Source organism: Danio rerio, chromosome 16 (genome assembly GCF_052040795.2).
Source record: "Danio rerio strain M-AB ecotype USA chromosome 16, GRCz13ab, whole genome shotgun sequence".
Lineage (NCBI taxonomy): Eukaryota > Metazoa > Chordata > Actinopteri > Cypriniformes > Danionidae > Danio > Danio rerio.
Window position 1 is genome coordinate 41,917,446 of NC_141036.1, and position 13,856 is coordinate 41,931,301.

The following is a 13,856-nucleotide window of genomic DNA, read 5'->3' on the forward strand; positions in this document are numbered from 1 at the left end:
TGATATTCAAGATTTGTATATTCATCCAGCTCTGGATAACTTAAAACAGCGATTAGACCTTCAGAGCGGCAATAATGCGTCCTGAAGTAAAGCGAAACGGCTATAAACTCTAGCAAGATAGAGTGATTATATGCAGAGCCATATTCCTTTATCTTTAAATAAAGTAGAACTATAGAAACTGTGTTCATCTTAACTGAAAGCTTCGTCGTGTTTTCTGGCCTCACGCATCGCGCACCTGTCAGTCAGTCAGCACGTAACGCCAAAGGGTTAAACAGACTATACGGTTACAGAAAAGTTTGCGTTATAATCCACTTACCTTTTAATACATTTTGATGCGATTATAATCCGCTATTAAAAACAACAACAATAACTGAATGTTTTGAATGGATAATGTAGCCGTGGCGGGATGCATTTTGGTCCCCGCCATGGAAGAATGAATGTAGCGGAAACCATGCTCTTTAAAAGTTCTCTGTAGTTGTCTTGACAACACAAACTGCTGCTCTGGGATGAGCCGCGAGCAAAAGATGCCCCTCTTAACGCAAAGGCGCATTCAATCGGCCCCTTATGCAGCCAAACTAAAAATATATCAAATAATATGTTTCATGGTTTAACTGATAGCATTAATCGGTTACAAACGCACCCTTTTGGTTAACGGTTAATCGATGATATTGAGCATCCCTAGTATTAATATAATTGAACTGTTCAAGCTTTCAGATATACTTGTGAAATTGTTTCTAAAACTGGCCAACATCTGTGGTGGATGTTTGTTATGCAAGTCTTCAGGTATGTTCTTTTTTCTTCTTTTTTTGATGATGATGATGATGAAATGCTAATACACTCTCAGTAATTGTGCTAAAGCTGGGGCTTTTCAAAGTTTGTGTTTGTATGTAAAGCTCCACATTAGTATCTTAAAACCAAAACCTAAAATGTACATATTGCACTCAAAAATACAACCATGTTCTCTTTTAACCCCTTGAAACATCATGGCAGTTTGTGTTCCTTTATTTTTTTCTAGGGATGCACCGATACCATTTTTTTTGGAACCGATCCGATCTCGATACAAAAAATTCTGAGCATTGATTAATACAGATCTGATACTGTGCTGTTTTTTTTTCTAAGCATAATACAGTTTCTATAGCTCTGGTGATAAACTCAAATGATAAATCTTCTTTTGTAAAAATAACAGACCTATAGGCTGACTGTATATGACAAACACACAATCTAACTAAACATGATGCTTGCTATAAACTATAGGCTACATTATTTGAGCATTCATTATGACATTGATATATGTTGTGGTCCAGCTTATGTTTCCTTTTTTGAGTGAGATGGAGAAAGTTTAAAACAAGGTCCACTTAAATGCTTCAGCGCCAAAACACAAACTGGTCTGTTGAATAAAGTTTTAATATAATTAAAATGACAGCAAAATATTCACAGTTTCAGAATAGCCTATATTAGGCTACATCATGTTTAGTTAATGACAAGTTCAGTGAATGACAATCCATACTGCTCCTGTCAGTTTCACTTTTATTAATATAATCAACTACTTTGACCACAATAAGCCAGGCTTTACTAACTATTGGCAGCACTTAAAGTATTCCCGTCAGAAGAAGAAACTCAATCGGACACTTTCAAAAACTGAGCAGCACAAAGAGGATAAATCAGTGTGTTGATGATCTGTCCAATGTATTATTAAGCTTTTTCTAATTCAAAGTTTCAGGTAGGCCTACTTTGTGTGTGAATACCTTGCAATTAGGGCTGGGTATCGACCGAATCGTCTTGCTACTATCGAGTATCGAAAAATTCTTTTGCGTTCGGTACCAAATTTCGATACTCAAGGGTATAATCTTGTCAACGTCAGTGAGCTAGAAAATCTGAGCCATCCTTAACGTGACCGGGTCAAATGCTGGTGATTGACTGCAGCAAGGCTGTCTTGAAAATCAGTAGTTTACGACGGTTACGCGCACTCACTCAGAGCTTGTCAAATGTGAGGCTGTAATGCGTACACTACTACTCTTTAAAGCATAGCATACATTTAATGCAAAGGATGTTTAAGTAATCAAAAGTATGGCTACATTATGCAAAGATTGACGGCAACAGCGCACGATGCAATATCTGTAAAGTTATCGCGACCAAGACTGGCAACACGTCAAATATGATAAAACACCTGACACAGGGTCCCCGCGGGGTCTTAAAAAGTGTTAAAGTCTTAAAATAAAAAAATCGAAATTTATGGCTTTAAAAAGTCTTAAATTTGCTGTTCTAGGTCTTAAATATTTTTGCACAGGTCTTTATTTTTGTTTTTATTGCTAGGTCTTTGGGGTGTTGTAGTTCTTTATTTCACTAGTCCAATTGTAATTTGCATTACAACTACAAAAAGGTCAACTTTCAATAGCCAATCAGCTTTCTGATATTAAACCCAGTGCGCGCGGCAAATGTGACATCATCGCTGTGTTTGCGGAAGTTCGCTTTGAGTGCACGCAACATGATTTCACTGACAAATGTCGCAAGTACAGTTTTATAAGTAAGAAGTGCTGTAATACGAGAGAGCGAATCTCTGCTCGCGCGCCGGTTTCCTTTTGTTCATGGACAAAACTGCTTGCGAGCTCTCAAAACACTGGCTGCTCACGTGCGAATGATCTGCTCTCGCTCAGTCAGACTCCTTTCGTGCTTTTGCTCTCCAAAGAAGCTTCAGCATACTGTAGTTGTGTTACAATAGCAACTATAGAATTACCACAACAGAGTAATTGAAGTACTTTACAAAACACTTTACAGCAGACACTAGTTCACTTTATTTTAGTGATAAAATGGGATTGATAGTAGCATTTATTTAAAGAGTGAATAGTACAGTAAGCTATAATACCTAAAATACCTAATTTATACCTATTATTACCTATTTTCTATCACGGTTACATTTCTGCTTGCCAGAATGACCAATAATTATTGGCTAGAAATTGCAACAGCCATCGGAAAGTAGGAAAGTTTTTGTAAAACTTTGGAAAAACCTGAGGGATAAGTTTGTTAAAACAACAAAAAAAGAGGCCCCCAAAAACATCTTCAATGATAATGATTATCTTTTTATTCGTCTGATTTTACTTTCTGTTTTTTTGGAGCGCCGCCTGTCATTAAAAAAAAATATCTCAATGGTGAACGTGTCAAGTATAAAAGCCTTAATCTGTTTTGTGAGTTGTGCGATGCGGTGCCAGGTGAAAGTATAAATCTGCATAAGATGTTTGTTTTTTCTGTAGTTCAACGGTGCATTTAATCTGACTTTACCACTGTTCAATTTAAATAACTTTGTTTTACCCCTAATTTAATGCTTTTACATTTTCTCTCGCGTGTTTTTGATATTGCGATATAGGTCTTAAATGTAATACTTAATGGTCCTAAAAAGGTCGTAAAAGGTCTTAAATTTGACATTATGATATCTGCAGAGTCCCCATGACAGTACACAGAATTAATTTACGAGCAGAAAGTTGCTCCGACGCAGTCATTATCTTCATCCTCTTAGTATTTTCCTGACTCAGGGCCTCCAACAACGTGCCCACCACAACTGTAGTCTTCCATGACTGATGAGTATAACTGCGCGATGGTTGGGGCTCCGAAAGGCAAACAGACATACAAAATCAGTTTTTAGCACTTCTTGCTTGTGTACCGTTAAAGCTAAGGCCCAGATTACACTACCAGTTAAATGTGACCCAATTCCGATTTTTTTTGCTTAAACTTGTGACAATGTGGTGCTTCTCCGCGGTTTAATGGTGTGGAAGAGAGAGCGTGTGTGGATATTCCGACGTGGGAAAAAACAACAACAACAGAGGAAACATGGAGGACGGTGGTCAGTCGCCATTATTTGCTCCCACTAGACCTGAGATCTCTCTCGTACCACAAATTCCTCTCAGTGGTGTAGGACATCATACAGCATATAAACAATAAGCGCTAGCTGCGATGCAGGCCCTTCCCCACCTCCTTCGCCTCAAAATCATTTTAAAGTTGGGCAAATTCATGTTGTAATTTTTACGCTATTAACGTTATCAATGCACGCACTGCGGGCTACACATAGAACAACTTTATTCCCTTTAACACCAGTGCGCACACAGGCTACATCTTACACACACACACACATCAGGGCCGTACCATTACATAAACTGCGTGGGGGTAAATCTGGACTGAACCATTTGCTGCTTATACTACACCACATATTTCGTAGAGCTAAAAAGAAAATTTATTCCATCGTGGCTAGTGTGGCACAGATGCTAGGACCCGCCTTTATGCATGCATCATAGGTTGTATGGCAAGTGTAAACGCATGAATTCGATATGGGTCACAATTAAAAGAACGTGTAAACGGACAGACAAAAAAATCTGAATTGGGCATCAAGACCTGACAGTGTGAACGGGGCCTAAGTTTGTGCGGGGAAAATGTATTCATTCTTTTTTTGGACCTAATGTATGCTGTGCAGCGTTATGTACTGATCCGATGGCTTTAAATACCTAGCTAAATTGATACTAAAATGCTTTAAGGTTAACGGTAAATGATAAAGTTTACCTCACATTAAACTTGTCTTATTTAAATGTCCTTATCCTTGGCTGCATTAACAGTTTAGCTTTCAAGTTTTCTTCACATTAATGTTATAGTCTGCTCCTGCTGACCCTGGAATTAGGATACCATCAAGTGATAATCCATTGCACTGGCAGAAAAATGAACAAGGAAAGGAAAGATGAATGCCACAGGGCCGTTACAAATTTTATTGTTAAAAGTTTGCTGCCTTTTTCTCCTGTGGAGGCTTCATGGTGGAGCTAAGAACAGTAAGCTGTAAATGATGTTGTAATATTATTACCATTTAGGCTGTTGGCCATGTTTGTAGGTAGTCTCTTAACCTAGATAATTTTTAAATCTTTTTATAGTAAGCAACAATGATAAAATAATGCTAATGTTACTTTTTTGTGTTTGATGATGTCAAATATAGGGAGATGATAAGCACTTTAAACCCCAGAAATCAGTCCCCCAGCCGAGACATGCTCTCAAATACCCTCATACCTGCAGTTGAAAAAGAAAATATCAAGAAAGAGTTGCAAGATGTGAGAGATGTGGCTGTGACTGCTGATGGCTGGATCAGCATTGCACAGGACCACTACCTGACAGTGTCACTTCACTTTGTCAGAGAGGGTTCCATGAAAGAGAGGGTCCTACATACAAGGGCAGTATACACATCCCAGACAGGGGACATTTTAGCAGAAGAGATAAGAGATATTCTTGATGAATTTAATATAAAGGATAGAGTAGTTGCTGTGACAATGCAGCAAACATGGATGTAGCAGTAAAAAGAGATGAGTATTAAAAAAATTGGCTGCTTTGCTCACACTCTCAATATTGCTGCTCAGAAGCTTTCCACAATTACCTCAGTCTCACAGTGGGCAGGAAGGATCAGAGCAATGGTGGTGTGGCTGAAAAGATCCACCCTGGCTAAACCTATCCTTAAAGAGAAGCAGCATCTTCTCGGTAGGTAGAAATCAGAATAGATGAACCTTAGTGCAAAACTCTTTGGCCAAATAGTTAATAAAAATCCTTTGCTAAATCATGCAGTAAAACATTTCTGCAAATAAACAGCCACTTTGATAACCACACAAACACAAACATAAATTTCTCTTTCCCATTTTAGGTCTTCCAGAACATGCTGTCATCCTTGATGTGAAAACAAGGTGGAATAGCTTATTCCTCATGGTGGAGCGATTCCTAGAGCAGTTCTCTGCCTTCCAGGCCACCTCCATGGACCATCGTCTTAAGAAATTAATGGACAAGGACAGGTAAAAACTCTGTTCTCATTTTAAATGCTTATTCAATTTTCAGTGTAAACGATTTTGCTCATGAATCTATAGTCCAGCTAATGAATCTGATCATATTTTACAGACTGCAGAGAATTTCTGATGAGGATTTTAGAAAAGCAGAAGAGTTTGTCAAAATTACAAAGATACTTTACACGTCAACCCTCTGCGTCTCTGCTGAAAGGAGCCAAAACTTGGGTCAGATTCTGCCTATCTTAAATAAGCTCCAGCACCACTTCACAGTGAATAAAGAGGACTCCTCCTTCACAAAGACCATCAAGGACCCTATCTGGAATGACCTCTCAAAAAGATACCAGGGGTGCAGTGTAATCCTGCTGAATTTGCTCTTGTTTTCATTAGAATTATTCAGTGATTGACTCAGTGTTTTTGTCTTGAATATCAGATGGAGGAGGGCACAGCCTTGCATCCCAGATTCAAGTCAAAAGTGACAAATGAAGTGTGGACCAGACTGAAGGAGGAGCTAATGAAAAGGACCTTAGAACAGGTGTTACTTCATATTGGTAATATTCTACTTCACTTGAATTGTAGATCAATATGTGTTGTGGTAAATATTGACTTCTCATTAATTACAAATTATCAGACCAGAGGTTTTGAATATCAGAAAATAGACTTTATTCTCCATAATAAAGCCGAGAAAGAGCAGAGCAGACCCCAGAGCTTTCTGAAGTCTCTCCTGGACACCTTCTAAAGTTTCAGTGTGTTTGTTACAATTTTTATAAAGGATTATTTGACACACCCCTAAGTCTCTTTTTAACTCTTGACCATTTTTGAATAGGTTTTTAGTCTAAGGGGTCCTGCTTTTCTTGGCTCTCAGCCCACTAGCTCATGTCAACAGAGATGTTACAGGTATATGTCAGTAAAGTATAGATGCAACTTATGCAAAGGAACTAAGTGTTTACATACATTGTCATGATAGGATAATAACTTGATAATATGTTACTCATTCTAACTTCTGACACATATAGCTTCATAGAAGTATTTAACATAAATAATCAGTGCTTTACATATTCAGTTATTCTACACAATCAGTCACTCAGCCTTCTCCTAGTGTTGCTCCTGTGCAGGCATACTCATCTTACACAGACATATCACTGTATTTTTAACACAGGCCGGCATGTTTGCTGCAAACACTACATACATTTTGAGAAGAGAAAATTAACTGCTTTACACTTAGAAAATACTTCATACAGAGAGAATAAAATCTTCTTCAATCCCTCCTCTTAAGACTTTAGTCTTAATATTATTGTCTTTTAACCCCAAAGTGCAATTTCATAATCCAGTTCTCTTAATTACCTCTATCTAGTGACTGATATTAGCCACATAGCTGTTATCAATTGACTAGATTATGCCACTGTACTTTGACAGAAGTCCAGCCAAACATCTTCCCTTTTACTTTTGATTTGAAGGAAGTAAAAGACTGTACTCTGTTTTTCTCTTAACACATCAAAGACAACAATGTTTTAAGCATAAGTATTCAGTTGGTTCAGTGCTAGCTGCTAGTTTTCACACTCATGTAGAATATACTGAAGTGATATTATATATAGGTACCATGAAAGCAATATGCAAACGTAAAAAGCATCAAATGTTGATCTTGATCTTTGCTCATCCTTGTTTCTCTTATTCCAAGCTATCAGCATCTTCATTAGACTTTGAAAAGTTGTTAATGGAGATGTGTGGTTGAGAGTCTGAGTTTTGAAATCTGCAGTTGTGCATTCATCATCCCTTGACTTGTGGCACTTCTGTATGTGGTATTCAGGCACATTATCAGAATCACTCTTTTCTTTGTTCTGATAAACTCTTGCTTCCACACGTGGCACTTAGTAGTTTAGAGCTTTGGAATATTCAGGCTCCTCTGTTTCCAGTCAGCTTTCCCTTGCTGGAGTTGTTCCCTTTCGCTCCTTTGAGGCATTGGTACCTCATCAATGGCATCCACTTTGGCAGCTGTTGGATTTGCCCTCATCCAGATATGGTCCTTTCCTCCTGAGCTCTCCAGAGCATCCACAGATAGACTCGATCAGCTGGACCAATTGGACCTTATATCTCTGCTCTCTCACATGGCTCCTTTCTGGTTTCCTGCACAGATATCGCTATGCACATGGCAATTAATTGTTTCTTTATTAAAGTCCCTACTGCATTAGACATCTTTGCAAACCATTCCAAGAGGTTATGTGCAAGGTTATAGGTGAGATTATATGCCAGGTTTTATGCAAAGTTTTATGTGGTTTCTTGCAAGGGTCATGCTGTTTCTTGCAAGGTTTCTTTCAAGGTTTCTTTCAAGGGTCGACCCAATAGCAGTTCATGCGATGCGGTGTTAGATGCTTGTTTCTGTCAGTTTCCATGCCATCACTCACCAATGCACTTGTTAACACATTAATCCCATTAAGTTTATTATTTTCACATATTTCATTGAGGGTTGGTCTTGATGGATCATCTTCATCTCTTTCAGCCATTTCTGGTAACTGAGCATAATACAATTACTCTCTCTTTTGTTTTATTCATAATTTTTCATACTCCTTTAGATGTTTTTATTTATTTATCACTCATTAACTTCATGATTACTTTATGAATGCAAACCCATTATGAACTTATTTCTGAAGGCATTTCAAAATTTAGGAAATACTTCTCTTGTCACAGATGTAATAAATATCCCTGCTTCATAATCTGCTCCTGATGCTACCTCTAATCATCTACTCATCATAGTTTCTCAACTGTGCTTGTTTACAGAATAATTCTCTATCCAGTCAACACTAAAAACAGTCATCATCTCACTGTTTGGAGCAATGGTCTCCACTCAAGTCTTTTAATTGAACTAGAGCTCTGTGAAGCTGTAGATAATTCAATCATCCACATATTGTGACAGTGTCCATACAATGATCTTCTCCCTTATTATAACCCTTTATGCATTCTGGTGTATACAGTATATGCTAGTCATCAAGCTACACGAGTACAAATAAGTTTCTACCCTCCTCTGATAGTTACCTAAAATAAACTCAATAGAAATCAAACCACTTAAAATATTTACCATCCAAAAGGACATACAGATGTTACTACTTCAATGTGTTCCTTGTGCCGCCATTCATACCGCGGCGACGGCGGTACTTGATGCGCCAGCAGCATTTGACCGCTGGGTGGCACTTTAACCACAGATATTCAGCTTTGCCTTTTCACAATGCTAAACAGACTGTTCTGTAGGCGTAGCTTACTGTATGTGATGTGATGTGTTCAATTAAAATATAATTTTAATTTAGTTTTTCTGGTAATAGACATGCTCTTACACTATACTATGCTGTAGAAAAGATACATGGTGAGAAGTCAAAAAGCAAATATAAGAATTAAGTTATTAGCCTTCAGTGCCCGATTAAATTGCGTTGGGGTGAAAATAATGTTTTGATTTCTTTGACTATCATGGCAATGTTATAATCTCAAATCTTAAACGTGCGCATATAAAAAACAGCAAAATAATATAGATTATCCTGCCGGTAGAGCACATCACCTCACAGTTGTGAACTTGCGATCACCTCAACTTACATTTAAATTTTGTTTACCTGGTTTATTGTAAACTTATTAAGTGCAAAGAGGATTCGTTTTGGAAAATAGAATTGAAGAAATGAAAGACAACTAAAATGAAAGCACAAACATTCAGTACAAATAATTAGTCTTAAATAAATAAATAAATAAATAAATAAATAAATAAATAAATAAAGCAGTCTTTTAGTCTAAATATAGAGAGATGTAGTGTTTGCTGTTTTGATAGAACTAAGACTAGACATGTTCATTTATATTTTTAATTTACGTTTTTATTTACATTTTCGTTGTTGATTATAATTACGATCTCATTTTATGTTTCAATTATGGTACATAATAATAAACGAATAATGAAAATAAATGAATAATGAAAATAGGACATAAATTAAGTCTGGCAGGTTTATTTTTAATAATTTAGTTTCAGTTCCGTTTTTTGTTTCAAAACGTCAATGTTCTGCTTTAAAGTATAACTGTTGTTTTGTTTTGTTTTTTTACTTAATGGCTCAGTATGTTTTGTATTTTAATTTCATATTCAGTCACCTTGCATATGCGTGTGAAATATAATGCCGCATAACCGCGGAAAAAGAAGAAAAGGCTGTCAGTTAAAGCTAATTAATCAAAATTAGCTATATTAAAATACAGCATTTATGTTAATACAGGCAGAGTGTGAACAAACTAAGGCTAAGCTATGTGCTTGCCTTTTAATGCATTTAAAAATATTTGCGGCCTTTTTATAGGCTACAGGCAACTGGTGTATAATAATGTTTTTTTTTTTTTTTTGTATGGTAAAGGACAATGCACATTATGTTATTGATGTAAACTTAGGCTAAAACTTACCATTGATAAACGTGACCTACCTCAAGCAGATCACTTAAAGTGTAATAAAAATAATGTTGCCGCAGGACATAAATGAACTCCCGCAAGTTTATTTTCAATAATTTAGTTTCAGTACTATTAATTTTTTTCTCAAAACGTCAATAGCACCTTCAATAATCTAAACATTAAAGATGGACCGCAAGATGTGTTGAGTGGCTATGTGGTGAAGAACGATGGCAAAGCTAAGTGTGATTATTGTAATAAACTAATAAGTTATAAAGCAGAGTCCCGACCAACAGGACTAAGCATATGCGGTTGGCTCATTCTTCACGAATATAGAATTAAAATTATGGCGCGTTAGGTTCATTGTGCATCCCGCAGGTGCAACCAACAAGGGTTGTGCATTTGAGTTTAACTTTTTGAGCGTTATAAGCAACTCGTTGTTAGTTTTTATTTAAATATATCGAGCCGTAACTAAGCAGCGCATTCTCTCCGCCTCCTCGTTTATAACCAGCTGGACACGCCACTGAAGCAGGAGAGACACTCCGTCGTTCATAATCTTAGCTGATGTGTCGGACTCGAAAGAATAATTCAAAGAGGAATGTTCTTTTAACAGTCCCGATATGTTCAATCTTTTTTTCCCTGTCATTTCTCTTCAGCAAATTATATTTTTAAAGCTGCTTGATTCTTTTAAAACCAAAAGCAGACCCCGGTAATTGGTGTTTTTTCATAAGATACTCCTTTATGAATGTTTTAATTTATGAGTAGTCTTTAATGTGCTTTTTAATAGTTTTATTTTATTCATAGCAGCACCTAAAAAGCGACTAATAACATCAACAAATTAATAAAATAAGTAGCAAATGAGAAATAAATGACAGACAAGTTGATAAAAACAGACATTATCTCTAATTATCAGAATTGCAAGATTAAAACAGCTGAATATAGGCCTAAAATGATCTAGAAAGCAACTACTGCGCGCTGATATTTATTCTTCTTTTTTTCCGAATAACGAACAATTTCAACCGCGGGGAGATACCGACAGCTTGATTTGCAGTATTTTCTAACATGTTAGAAGCGGGCAGCGGACATCAGCTAGCCGTAAAGACGGGCCGGCACAAAAAAAACATGGCTGCCGGTGGAGAAGCGGCTGTGCCCTCAGCAGCTGATTGAGACGGAGCTGCATATCCTAACTGAGTGCACTAAATACTCCGAGATCCGGGAGAAATTCTACCCGATAATCCAACACATACAAAACAACTTTGAGTCCCTGTCGAACAGAACCCATCTTACTGGGGGAGTGTGTGTGCTGCTGTGTGTTCACCCAACAATACCCGCTCCTGTCTCCAACACACAAATACTGGAACTCTTTATGTGGACTTACTTTTGATAATAGGCTACTATTATTACCTTTATCCTGTTTAATGTTATCAAAAATCTATTTTTATTATTATTTTTTTTATTCTATTTTTATTTTTATTAATCTTTTTTTATTATATGTTATTTTCATATTTGTTTTCACTACTGCCCTTTTTGCACTGTCTTGTTTGTGAGACGCGCACTGCTTTGGCAAAACGAATGTACAGTTACTTGTCATGCCAATAAAGCACCTCAAATGTGAAAATAGCCTAGGCAACAAATAACAAATAATAGTCTAATAATAACAAAAAATGCCCTTTTCATTTTCATACAATAGGCCTATGTGTGGGTTTTGACAATATGTGTTTAATTAAGCTATAAAGATCAGATGAAATGCATAGTGAAATATGAAATAAATGTCTCTTTTGCTGAAAATTTAATTAATCTATATATTTATTATTTTAAAAATCAACTCATTTTTGCCCAGAGAAAGAGGCGCGCGGCACTAGCGGACATGGGGTGCTTTTTCAAAAAAAGACGTACAGTAACTTGCAGCTGAACTATGCACAGTTTGGGGAAAAAAGGATATAGTGATGCATGTCCCCCAAAACCCCTAGTTTCTCTGTCGCAGATCCATCATTTGAAGGCAATTCAAATGTACCATCTCTAAAAATAAAAAAGGCCGCTTACGCGGCATTTGTGTTTATTATTACCATATTTTTATTTTATTATTATTAATTTATTCATTCATTCATCATTCATTATTTTTTTTTCGGTTTAGTCCCTTTATTAGTCTGTGATCGCCACAGCGGAATGAACCGTCAACTTATCCAGCATATGTTTTACGCAGTGGATGGCAGGAGGGCCAGCTGGGGCTTCGGGACGGAGTAAAAGGAAAGGCGGAATTTGCCCCGAGTCTGGGAAAGATGGCTTGCCGTAATTACACTAGTTTTTCTATCGCACACATGTGCCAAACACATAAACAAATAAATAAAAAAGGAAAAGAAAACATCTAGACTTATAGGCTGAGGTCTTTTTGCTTATAATCGCCCTTATGTTTCCGTTTTAAATGTAAGGCTGTTGCATAGAATAATACAATTTTAATGTATAAGTGATTTTGCTGTGTCTCCCTTGATGTTTCAATAACGCATAATAATCTACACAAAGACACGGCAGACATAAAGGTTGTGTGTGAGAGACCGAGCAAAAGAGCGCTCTCTTCACAGCTCTGTTGATGCTGCTAGCGGCTTCTTTCTTTTTGTTATTTATTTTGCAGATAATACACCATATGAATACAACAGAAAGACATAAAACTTTACAAATTACCTTTTGTAGACTCAAAACAAGTGTCATATCTTGATAAGCCTCAGCCACATTGAAATATAATTTAAAGAATTACATTATCGGATATAATAAAATCGCATTAAATAAATAAACCAATATAAAACAAGCAAAATCAAGCTATAACAGTTTAGGTAGGCCTATATAGCCTACATAAATAAAACCGTTAAAGCCAAATCAAACTTTTATTTTACAAGATATTTTCTTTTAAAAGATTTTAGATATTTTCTAAAAACAATAAACACCAGAGAAGGTTTAGAATATTATTTATAAAGTATTTGGATATGATGATAATAATCAAATTGTGCAAACAGAACATTTTTGGGAACACGTTTCAGGTCTCTCCAGTGCATTTGGGCTGAATGTTTGACTGTGTCTAAATGAGGATGTTATAAAATACATTTTCTACCGAGTTATTAACGGATGCACGATTCCAACAGTCGGGGGACGTTCTGGGGGCTGGGTTTGCGTTACGCGATGCGAGCTATAGACCGACAGTGGAAATGCGACATGATTTCGGTCTCACTGATGCCCATTAACACCTGAAAGACAAGCTTTTGGTTATGAGATGGGGGAAGGGGTATGTCTCCACCCTCAAGTGTTTTCCACAAACATGGTTACACAAAATCCAAAACTCCCGAGGACGGATGGTGTAACCGTAGCAAAACCTATGCGTTTTAAAACCAAACCGCATTAAATATGGGGCCTTATGAAAATGAATGTTTCTATGCACAGCAACTTCTGGACTGAACTACTTGTTATTTAAAATATCTGTATTACGCTCTAGCATTCGCCAAAACGAATTTGTACATAAAAACACCGAACATAGCCTAGCTGAATAGGGTGTTGCCTGCTGAGCCATGACAGCAGCAGACAATTCCGCACGACCATAAAGCCTTCACCCGACAGTTATTTTCTAATATTCACAACGCGAGCCACAACAATAGACATGCCATGCCCATCATCCTTACAGAC

The 13,856-nt window shown here is 36.9% G+C and overlaps 1 protein-coding gene across 6 annotated transcripts in view; it reads left to right on the forward strand.

The window, feature by feature from the left end:
- LOC137487301 (uncharacterized) overlaps positions 1-13,856 on the forward strand; it is a 133,883-nt gene that overhangs the window by 33,057 nt on the left and 86,970 nt on the right. The window contains exons 1-5 of one of the 6 annotated variants that reach the window (XR_015511840.1): positions 1,046-4,805; positions 4,967-5,499; positions 5,660-5,804; positions 5,908-6,141; positions 6,226-6,327. The exons of 2 other annotated variants lie outside the window; for them this stretch is intronic. Coding sequence is in view for 1 of the 4 variants with exons in the window: in XM_087287574.1 (XP_087143700.1) it covers positions 5,328-5,499; positions 5,660-5,804; positions 5,908-6,199 (609 nt within the window). In the remaining 3 variants the exon portion in view is untranslated. 3 more of the 6 variants (XR_015511839.1, XR_015511829.1, XM_087287574.1) reach the window with 3 other exon arrangements.